Consider the following 12,510-nt stretch of genomic DNA (forward strand, 5'->3'; position numbering starts at 1 on the left):
ACGTAATACATTTTTTATCAGTTAAAATTAATGAAAATAAAAGAACTTCATTAAGGCAAAATTAATTTAATTTATTACACCATACTGCAGTATAAATACTGAATCAAAAATGAGCACAAAAGGAATCATATAAAATTTTGAAAATCCAAAAAAATGAAGAAGGTTAAGCTCATCACTATCATTATTCGAATTGAACATTTGTGTAAATCAATTTTATATAGTAATTTATTTTCAAAAATACAAAAAAGAATTAAATGCAAATGTTATTTTGAGACTCAAACTTCTTCACTGGTAATATAAAATCCAGGAATGTAAAAATTATTAGTTAAAGCATTGTAATGGGTCTCTTCAAAAGAACCCAATAAATAATTTGTAGTTTGAAAAATTAATAAATAACAAATAACTTATATAAAACAATAAAAATAATAGCAGATTTTGTCGATATGTAAGCTTTTATGTCTATGGTGATGAATATACATTTAAAATATATCATGTCTATTGAAAAAATATCGTCTCAACTTGCTTAGTTAATACATAATTGCAGGCTATATTATCATACATTTTCTTAGCAAGAACGCTTTTTATTGAGTAACTTATCTTATAACATGTGCTTCTCAAGAATCAACTTTACAAAAGAAAATCTCAAACTTTTTTGCATCATGCATAAAAATGATGACTAACTAAATTAATAAAAATGAAATTTACACTCGTATTATTTTGACTTTTGGAGCATTAGGAATATCAATCATGAATTTTTCCACCAATGGAATAATTAGAAACTTTTGGTGCTCCAAATTGTCATATCTAGTAACATTGTTTCTGCAGCTATTCATGCTTTTTGTCCTCATTTTTCTTATTTTGTTATCCAAACCAAAAGAGAGAAGTGTGGAAAATTTCCAACATCCATATAGCGTGAAAATCATATTTCGCATAACAAAAATATTACAGAGTTCAACATTGATCAAGAAACTTTCAATTGCTAAGTCAGAGCTTTGAACTAATGCAGTTGACTTTCTCAGGCAGATGTTGTGTTGAGGGATTTAGAATGTCTGTATGTCTGGAGTTTGAGTGAACCACAAAGAACAGGTGGTAATATCAAAACTCTTGCAAAATGACTAGAATGCTCTGAATATCTCAATCTCATTTTAATTAAATAGATATTGATTTTTGTTCTCAGTCTTTCCCTAATTGTAAAGTAATTAGGAACAATGAAAATTCTTGAAAAAGAAATAATTCCTCCTTTAGAAATAAGTAATATTCCATGATTGCAACAGCCATTCTAATGTGCACCAAAGGTTTACATATTAATTCTTATCTTTCGTCACTGGAATATCGGCATTCAACAAAAAATATATTTTATAAATGAGAAGGATAGCAATGTCAACAAAAAGTTATATATTCAAGTTTCTCAATATTCCAGCCATTCAAGTGTTGAATTTATTGTATGTTTAAAGTTTTGTGTATATCCAAATATATTTCTGGTATATTTCCAAAGCAACAACAGTTTGCAAGGAATTATCACACTGTATAAAAAAAAATGTTAAATTATCCGATATGATACAATTCAATTTCTTTACAAATTTTGTTCTTTGCTTGATTATGGAGTAAAAAGATAGCAGAGCCCAATGAGTAATGTACAAAAATTACAAGCCCATTGAAATGAAGTACATACCTTAATTTCTTTTAAAAAATAATAAGGATGATTTTTATGACTTACTATATTAGTTAATAAAAAAATTTCAAAACGTAATTGAAAAAATATTATTAGGTTTATTTTCGCTTGGTGGTTCTCCTACTTAACTGTTCTTCTGCTACAAGTTTTGACTCATAATCAGCAGCGATCTCCATAGATCTAACTACATTCGAAACCAAGTTACGGCCGATTTCCTGCCAACTTCTACAATAGGCTGAAAAATAGAATTTGATAGATAAACAAACAAATTCTCAGAATTTGAATACATACCCTCTTGATCATAGGCCACTTCTTCAGTCATCTTCAATATCTGGGAAAGTTTATCTACATCTGTTGTTATACTATCGAATAATTGCTTTTGGTTATCTAACATATTATCCTCTGCAATTTGCAAATCCGAGATAACTTGGTGAAAGTCCAACAATTCTGGAGTCATATCTGCTTCGCTCAAAGATCTCAAATGCTGCAAGCCTTCCTGTTCTTCATTTACACCATCGTTCGTTTGGAGGTCCCCTCCTCCCAATTCCTTAACCCTATCTGCATACCTAGAAGTTATATTTTATTTAATTATACTCTTCCAGACTGATGTACAACTTAATCTCTATCCAATTAGATATTTCGTACATATTACATTACATTATTATCTTGACTGAAATTAATTTTGAATTATAAATGATTTGTATTTAATTAAACCCCTATTATACTATGCTTTTTTCAGGGCTATTTATAAGTCTGCTTAAATGCGCATGCCCTAAGATCTATTTTCATGCTTGCATTAGGCATGAAATTCAACTGAACTTTTCTCCTCAAAATATCAATACGACCAATGTGATGTTTATCCTTTTGAACTAAAATAACTTCAATTACAAGGGATAGTCATAGTCATTTATTTTTCCATCAAAAATTTACATGGACTGTCAATTAAATATAAGAAAGAAAAAAATGCATACATATAAGTACATATACAAAACGAAACAACTATCACAAACTTTGCAGATCAGCCACACCATCAAAAAACTCCCCATAGTATCCATAATAGTTATAGATAATGCGTTTTTTTAATTACACTTCAGTTTTGATGTGTATTTCATTTAAACAAAAAATGTATGAAGTTTATTAATATAATTATGTTATATAAACTTATTGTCATTAATTATAAACCCCAAAATAACTTCCAAGTTTTGAAGCTCGGTAATTAGCACTCAAACAAGCGTCAATAAGAAAGAGTAGGCTGAAAACCTTACCTGAGAGTGTTCAGAGTATGTTCACAAGAGTTGACGCCAGGGGATACCATAGCTATCATGCATGTTCGAGAATTGTTGCCTACAAAGCTATCTCTAAGGACCTGTGTCAGTTTGCTTACTCTGAAAGGCAAGTGTGCTCCTTTGCGCCCTAATGCTCTTATACATTCTTTCAAAGCAAGAAGTGATTTGTTGATTTCTGCACCTTCCATTCCTTAGAAATAAGAAAGATATACCATAAATATGAAGGAAAGTTTTTTTAGAAGTACTACTGAGCCTTCTATTGAGTTTCTACAGACATAAAAGCGCTATAGTTTTCAGAAAAGGAAATGTCATGAAACTTATGTCAAATTTAAGTACATATGTTCATCCTATACAATCTCAATATTTTTGTTGCCCAGTAGACTCATGTTTTCTAAGTTCGAATGTACTTACTGGTTTGTCGATTAGCAGAAGATGTATCAGCTCCTCTTTCATTACCCGCCAGATCAATGAGTGAAAATTTACCATGTATTTTGTGCATATTATTGTTTGACCTCAGATAAATCTGAAATACAGCATGAGATCTTGACGAATTTGCATTAGCAAATGTCTGACCAGATGTCCTGGCTTGATTGCCTTTCTGGATCAGCTTAAGAACATCCTCCACCGAACTAACAACCAACTCCGTTAGGCCTACTACCTGTACTTGTTGTTTACCATCCTCTAATATCCTAAGCTTGGCTTTATTGTTGAGTAAATCGAACACTTTTCCCGAGTATATTTCGAAAAAACTCGATGATACCACAAGGTTCAATTGCCTATATTTAGGCGAATTAGCCAATCGAAAAACATCAGCAGCTGCCATCGCATAAATACCTTTTTGGCAATCTTGATTTTTCCCATTGAAATCTCCACCCATGGTATGTGTTTTTCCAGAACCAGTTTGCCCGTAAGCAAAACAGGTAGCAAATCCACCTTCGAATATTGTTTTGATCAGGGGTTGTGCAGTGTATTTGTACACCATGGCATTTGAGCATGTTTCATCAAAAGCGTAATCGAAACGAAAAAGCTGGTTTTCCAAGTACTTTGTGAGATCAACTTTATTTTTGGGTTCATGTACAATGAGCTGATTTTTACTTGGAATAGTTATCACATCTACTTCTTTCTTTTGTACCTCACGCTTGTTCAGAGGCCTCTTCCTCACACAAACTGTTATTGTATGATCTTCAACGACATCATTTTCGCTCAGGGGTTTGATGTCCAAGCCACGACGGTATTCTCTGAAAAAAAAAAAAGAAAACAATTTAGTTTCAGCTAAATTACTCTTCAAATCCAAATGAATAACACAACCCAATAAATTTGTCTTTTCTTGAAACACAAAACATAAATGTAATTTTAGTGGTTCAACAGAAATTGGAAATTCTGGGCCTCCTATCAGACAGTAAAAATAATTTTGAAGGAGATTTAAATGAATCCTTTCTTTATATCTACAAGAAATTGTACAAATCTACCAGAGCAATCATCAGAAGTGTAAATATTGTGTTTAAGAAAAACTTAAGATTTCCAAAACTAGATCTGATCCAACTACACTTACAATTTTTTCCAAACTAAACAAATCAAAAAACAATCAGTCTAAAAACAGCAGGCTGCAGAATCTTGGATTGTGAAATTGGACAATAAAATTGATTACTTACAATATCATATTCAGGAACTCCCAATGTGGATTGCCTGGAGCCATCTGTAAAAATGCTTCTTTCTCAGCTTTCTCCTCAGCTTGTCTTTGTCTCCTTTCTTCCCTATTCTTCTTCAATTTCTCAACTTCCTTCAGTACATTGGTACGACGAGGATTCTAAAATCATGATACACTGCTATGGTTTTAAGCATTCTCAAAGTGTATCAAACTCACCGATGGTGGTGGTATGAAACTACCAGTATTTGTTGTATTTGTGGTAGGAGAATCATTGTTTGAAACAGCATAACCGTTACCCACAGTAACCCTTGATGAAGATTTCATTATTCCTGTAATGAGAATAATACATTCCAACTTTGAAATAAAACCATGCAAAGATTTAACTTACCATTGTTGGATTTGATGCTTCCCATGGACTGCCTGGTGGCTACCTGTAAATTATATTTGTGAATCTACAAAAAACATACACCTATTACGATAAAACGAAGCACATAAAAAGAAAATGTTTAATTCAATAGAAAAACTATGGATCTTCCTACTATAATCCAATGATAAAATAATGTGGATAATGCAATTCAAGAACCAAACTGTAAGTAACATTTTGAAAAATACCGATACGGTAGTCGATTCAGTAGAAAACTGGTTACTGTTGAAGTCATCATCATTTCCCTCAGAATAAAATTTGGGTTGGTTCAGTCCTTCACTTACATCTTCCTCAGATGATCCAGAAGATTCCTTAGTTAGCAGCATGACACAAAAGTGTTAATATATTACACCACAATTATAGGATTAAACATATATCAGCACGCTAACGTATTCAAAATTTTCAGTAACTTTTATAAAATAATCTCTAAAAGATGAATGAAAGGGAATATTGAATTGAAGAGAAAGAAGTAGCTTTTAAACCATATTTTTGAAGAAAGAAAAAAATATATTCAGCGCAATCTAGAATTAATATTCTGATAAATTACTTTTGTCTTTTCTGTATAATTTAGCGATTTTATATTGAATATCTTTTATGCCAGCATATGATTAGTGATATATTCCTAATACAACTGCATTTTAAAATTCCTTTTTTTACGAGTTACGCGCTAATACATAGTGGCGAAATAATCGAAATTTGTTTGAAGACGAAAATATATTTTTTTAGATTGTTAACGGAATTGAGACGGCGCGAACTAGATATTGCCGTAATCAGTCATAAGAATATAATTTGTGACAGTTTGCAAGTTACAGCTGAGTAAACATGGTAAAACTCGACACTATTTCTACCTTGACAAGATCCACAGCCAAAATACAATGCACGTAATTGGCATACTTATTTAGTTTTAGCTAAAATTATTGTTCACGGTTGAAATTGTTAAAAATACAAGCCAAATATGCAGAGGAAATCACAGTAGAAACAATGATACTACTATACTTTATAATTTTATTTATACTCTAATTTTTGAAAGGACTCTGGATTGCCTAATATGTACTTTTGGAATTCTACGCATTCAGTAAAGACTTCAATCGTACAGCCCCTGTATCCAAAAACGTCGCGTGATAAATATTCGTTAAGTTCAGGATGCGCCAATTTTATAGATATCAATGTATCGAATAGACATTTTCTTCGTGCGTAACTCAAATCACCAGTTAGAATCGACATGATTACAGGAGTAAAAAAAATTACAAGGAATTTCCGAAGAGGTCCGATGCACTCACTCTTTGCAATGGTTTCAAATTGCTCTGTGGAGAGGTGGTGTCCTGTACGATATTTCGTTCGCTTGGCCTGACAATAATCAATTCTGGGTTCAATGTTGTTATCGCTACCATATCGATTTCTTTTCCTTTCGTTTCGCCTTGCTCAAACCATTCCACAGTGGCACTTCTCATAGCATAGTTTATGTCAGCCACAATGGCTGAATGTATTCGACCTGCAAGGCAAATGAATTAGAAACCTACGTACCTGGAACATGAACCATTAGAAGAGGTTGTTACCCTTCTTTTTCGCCGAAGTCAAATTTATACGAAGTAATAACGAATCAAAATAGCTTTTGGTTGATGAACCGCGCAACAAAAAGCATCACCGTTCTTTATTCCAAATAATAAGACTTTAGACTCGAGGATAAGATGAAATATTTCAATATTGTACCTCTTTGTATGGTTTATCCAAAGTCACTTGAACTAGTCCATAAAAACGCTTGGCCTTAGAAGTCCCTTTGAAGTAGATACCGCGATCCGCTAAATAACGGGGTTTATTTGGAAGTATTGTTAGGCAATAAATTCACTGGCCCCAAAGGAATTTCTGGAAACTTGGACAACCCTTGTATAATCGAAATATTCAGCTTCCTCCAAGTGACATTGGATATACTATACCTCTACCACTTTTGGATATAGAAGAAAAACAGACTTAATTTGGTACTTCGATTTCAATGCCTTGATATTAATGGAAAGGCCCCTCCAGAAAGATGCATTTTTATACCTATAACCATGCATCTACTAGTTTATATAGTTTCAAACCTAAATATGGCGGAAAAAAATGTTTAAATACTCTGCCAAAGAAATTTTAAAAATTCAAGAAAAAACATAAAATTTTGCTCCGAAAACTACCAATCTAGTAAGCGTTGTGATCCTTTTTAAGATAGTCTCCGATTTCAAAACTTTCCGCAAAATGCCTTTCGAACCAACCTAAACAACTTTGGTTGCGTGTTCATATGTCGGTCTGTGTGTCCGCATATCTTCAAACAACCGTAACGCCCACAATTTCTATCAGATTTTGATGAAATATGGATCAATCAGATGATGAAATAAAAAATTCAACTTTTCCAGATACAGAGTTTGCGTTGAGCATACGCAAAGGTAAAATTCTCGGGATTTCCATATCACGCGTACTACCAGTCCGTGGATGATAAAAATTGAGTATTCTTATAGGATAGCGGGTGGTTCCATGTAAATTTCAGATAATTTGAATATACGGGTGCAACTTGATCATGCGCGAACGTGAAATACCTCATTTCGCGTTCTACTGATGAAATTTGGTATGGGTTTCATAAAAATGTCAGCTTTCTTGAATATTCGGTGTGCGCAAATTACAACTTCTCCTAAGAGGTTAGGTGATGAAATGTTAATGATTAATGAAATTCATGTAATATGCATCATTTTTCACAACAAAATCGTTTATCATTTTTTCCCAATTTGCATTATGAAAACTAAAATTAATCAAGACATCCAGATTAAAAAAAAAAAAATTGATCCCGACAAAATAAACAAGAAAATAACCTGTAATTTTGAAGGAGGGCTGTGAATTTACTAAATAGTTGGCAATAGAATAATATTCCTGTATAAAAAAAATTATCTGCTAAATTTTTCATGCTAAGTTTTTCATGGTAGAATATAACATTGGAAATTTGCTACTATGGTTTATTATTTTCCTCATAACAGAGAACTCCCCAATTTGTGTGAAGAAAATAATATATGATGAATATCACTAGCTCCGAAATTTTAAAAATTCATAACTCCGAAATTATTAAGGCTAGGGCGTTGCGCTAAAAGATATACTCAATTCCATCGTAGCAAAATATGTTTCAAATTTCATGGTTGAATATCATCAATTTAGCGAGAAATTAACTTTTCAATTTGATTCCTCATTTTTCGACCTTCAAAAAAAGGAGAATCAATATTGCATAGCGATCGATTTTCGTACCAAACTACATTGCCTCCAAGGCATCTCTGAAGGATAAGGGCACTTTATTCGATTTTTTTTATTGCACATTGCCCAATATGGTTAAAAAAAAATAACAGAGGGTTAAAAAAACCTCTTTGCTTGCAAGATTTCAAATGTTTGCAACAAGAAATAATAAAACCAAATCCGCTTTCCAGAAATTGCCTGTATAATTTGTACACGCTAATCTTCAAAACTAGTTCGTAGATTCTGTAACGGTTTCTACAGATATGTTGAGCTCAGCTTGAAACAACTAATTGTCTTTGTTTCGTCGAAATCGGATAAAAATGAAAAAACTTATCGTCTTTTTGCAATATACATATCGGGTAAAAGTGCTTAATGAAATAGTGAATTTCGTTCAAGACATAAGGAAATAATAAACCTTTGTGTTTTCGTAGATAAAATCTGTGTTCATGGAAGTTGAGTAATGCAAGTCAATATGATTACCCGGTATACGTAAAATATGATTCACTTTGTACACATATTTGTTCTTTACATCCAAAAACGAATCAACTTCATATTTGTTATGACAGAAAGAAATGAATATATCGATCTGTTAATAACATTCATTTTTCAAATTGACAATTCCACTGCATGGAATATCGACCCAGCAATTCAAATGTTACCTTGACATTCACATACGCGGTTCATACGAAAAGTATTTATTTCGATTCAATCGCTACTATATGATTTTTTTCTCGCTACCAAATAGATTAAAACACCATTATGGAAAATTTGAACTCTATAAATTGTGTTGTAATTCTTTCTGTGCTAAAAGGAGGTATTAAGTCTACCGTCGGAAACTGAGGTTTTTCCTATATTTAACATTTTGCAAGTAGTTTTCTAGATTTGTTGGCTTGAAATTAATTTTTTTTTTCATATTAATTTCCATTTGTCCTTATTTTGAGTTTTTTGCTTGTGTAAATGTATGCGTCAAAACCAAATTCAGGGAGTTCATAAAAACTGCATAATGCCATGACTTATAAACTCACTGCAACTTCAACAGAGTTGAAGCATGCACCTGCCTCAATACCAATATAATAGGGTGATCCATTTATAGTTCTCACCAAAGGTCACACATACAATCACATACAATCACACATACATATCAAAGAACCAATAGAGTTTATTTTAAAGATCGATTACGATTACGAAATAACCGAATTGACTGTAATTATTATCTTCAAATATATCAACTGTCACTTGTACAAAAGTGAAAAATATACAGTTTAATAATATCATATAATTTATTAAATAGGTATTTATTACAAGATTGCGGAATTCGTGTGTGAATTCCTCGACAAATATATTGAGAGAATAATAAAATGATATCAATACCTAATATAGTATGATAACTATGATATAATAACAAATATTTTATACTAAGCAGTGTTTGAATTCAAATGAATACCGAAAACGGTTTATGACATCTTAAACTGCGTCTACATTCAAACTATTAATACAGAAAACTAGAATACCTTGATTATAATAATTCAGAAATAATTATGTATTCTTGACTATAGCAATGATTCACTGAAGAAACAACCCACATAAAAACAGTGTACTCAACACATGGTAGGTATTTGAATGGAAAATTAGGTGAAATAGTGTCAAAGGGGAAATATTACAGAAGACTAATACAGAATATTAAAAAAAAAGTATGAAGTGACACATTCAGTTATTTGTTGCAAGTCAAAAAAATTATATTTAATTTTGGAATCGAAAAAATTTAACTTCAGAAAGAAATGTCAGAATTAATATATTTCAATTTAATTGTACAGTTCATAGGGGTTGGAACATTAAATAAATACACATAATGAGTACAAAAACTGAGTCATTTCACCTTCAAATAGTCACCCTAACCTTAAATGCAAGCATAACTGGAAAAGCACTTTTCCTGTGTGTATTGTTGTTGTTGTGAAAACGATTAGTTTCCATTGAGTTATTCACAAATATAAGAACACTCTTATCAAAAAAACTTTTGACAATAGGATGAAGTCACCGATTCATCCATTACCTAAGACAATACCGAAAGAACAGGACATATATGGTATTCAGATCATTCAGAACGGTAAATACACAATCTAGTATTTTCCGATAATTGTTCACAATTCATTGTATTTCCCATTTAGTGGAATGTGTACTTACCATCAGTTCTTTTAATGTTGATACTGGTTCCGATTTCCAATGTACAAGAATTCTTCTCCATATTTCCTCTAGTTGAAGTGATTCAATTGAAATATAGACACTATACGGTAAAATTAACAGGTTCAATAGAAATTGTGATTTAAATTAAAGCTCTATTTCAATGTTCAACATTATTTTGTATTTTAAGAAGAAAATACAGCAACATTCCTTCTTAACTTCCACACCATTTGTTCTTATTTGGTTGTAGATGTACATATTAGTGTTTGACAGTTTACCATTGTTGCCAGCCCAGAGATATGAGAGTACCGTGCTTGCGCACATAAAGTTTCAAAAGAGTTCATGGGCGTAGATAGCAAGAGGTCGTCAACGAATAATTGTATACCATCTGAATCCACACACATAATCAGAAAAGTAATCCATCCTCTCTTATTGGAGTTATGATAAGTATAAATAAGAAACAACAAACTCTCAGGAAAACTAACAGAGCAAACAGAGCTCTGCTTGTTTTCCTTTCAATTAGCAGAGTCTTATGATGATCTCTTGAGAGCTCGAATTATATATGTAGTCATTTTAATATAAGAATCGGAGTTGACTTAGAGAGTTTTTTCGTTCGCCTTTATAGATACATAATTAACAAGGAGGAACCACAGAACTTAATGAAATATCTTTTATTCAATCTTACTTGGACTGCTAAAACAACAACAAAAGATCTGCATGGTCGCAGTTCCCGGAAGGCTCACCGAAGCAAAACGACCCCAGTTCAAATAATAATAATAATAATAATACTTGGACTGCTATAAAGTACTCACGAATTTAACGGAGTATAAGGTAGTATATTGGATTTCACTGAGATTTTATACTGAAACTGAACAATATACTCTTTCGTCAGAAAAATACTGGGATTTTGGGTTAATATGTATTAGTCAACCAAATTGATTATATCGCGTTTAAATTAGGTCCTTTTGAAATAATACATTTTTTTAAACGCACTTTGAGAGAAATGACTTCAATATATACATATTCCTCGCAAATGTTCTTCTCTGTTTTTTGATGAGTGAAGTGAAGAAGAATTGACAAAATTGAGCTTGCCCTCAACCTCCACTTAAGTATTTAGATCTTTTGTACCAATTTGGCTACATAAATAATTTCTTTTGAGTACTTCCTCGAAAAATTTCTTGCACATTTTCTTCCAAAATATTTGAAACATATTCTCCATATCAATTTGGTTTAAATTATCAATATAAAATTTCTACAGAAAAAACTCGACCTACGCCTATGGCATTCTTTCTGGAGAATGACAGATGCCTAACCTCCAAAAAACTTGTTACCTTTATATATAACCAAATCAATGTTTTCTATAGGCTTACGTGAAGAATATACGTATTATTGTCAAGTATTATGAGTTGAAAACTAAAAAGAAGCATACTGGTATTCAAGGAATAGTTCGTATTCTACCCCTTCATTAGTAGTAGGTACAATGTTATTATTATGTTTTTGTTTTAAGGTTATGAGTTTTTGTCAAAACTGACAAGTATAATTTGCGGACCCAAAGATGCAATAGATTTCATTCACAGGTATATTAGGTATATGTTTATAATTTTTCGAAGAGGTTATTTGTAGACTACGCGCTCTACTTGTTACCTAGAAGTGGTGTAACGGATGACAAGAATGTTGAATAAATTTTGTTTTAATTGTTATTTATATTGGACAAATTAACGTTAAGCTGAATCTCTTCTACTATATTGCTTATAATTGCTCAGGATGACACAAATTTGATACATTTCTTCAGTTGATCCTCGGAATCGGTTAACGACGTTTAGGTAAAGCCCATAGAAAGAATCTTGAACCATCGCATTCGCCATTTTGCAGCAACAAAAATAATATCCTTTTGTATAATTGAAAAACGGTTTTTAATTGAATTTAAACTGAGAAAAGTACAGGGTTGCATAAAAGATTTTTTCCAGTGAATGAGCACGGTAAAGAACTGAAAAAAAAACATATAATCGTTGCACACTTAGTTTTTCAATTTTGAATAAGAATTATTTCAATTCCG

At 31.9% G+C, this 12,510-nt stretch overlaps 1 protein-coding gene across 1 annotated transcript; it reads right to left on the bottom strand.

The window, feature by feature from the left end:
• Positions 1–50: 50 nt before the first annotated feature.
• On the bottom strand, positions 51–10,722 carry LOC123685723 (kinesin-like protein Klp10A). The gene is made up of 9 exons (XM_045625553.1): positions 10,458–10,722; positions 6,311–6,522; positions 4,995–5,058; positions 4,823–4,935; positions 4,611–4,765; positions 3,370–4,196; positions 2,938–3,148; positions 1,964–2,238; positions 51–1,907 (listed from the first exon to the last, which is right to left on the bottom strand). Exons 1-9 carry the CDS (start codon positions 10,516–10,518, stop codon positions 1,771–1,773), a joined length of 2,055 nt encoding a protein of 684 aa, XP_045481509.1. The 5' UTR covers positions 10,519–10,722; the 3' UTR covers positions 51–1,770.
• Positions 10,723–12,510: the final 1,788 nt, after the last annotated feature.

The sequence above is a fragment of the Harmonia axyridis genome, chromosome X, assembly GCF_914767665.1.
Source record: "Harmonia axyridis chromosome X, icHarAxyr1.1, whole genome shotgun sequence".
Taxonomy (NCBI): domain Eukaryota; kingdom Metazoa; phylum Arthropoda; class Insecta; order Coleoptera; family Coccinellidae; genus Harmonia; species Harmonia axyridis.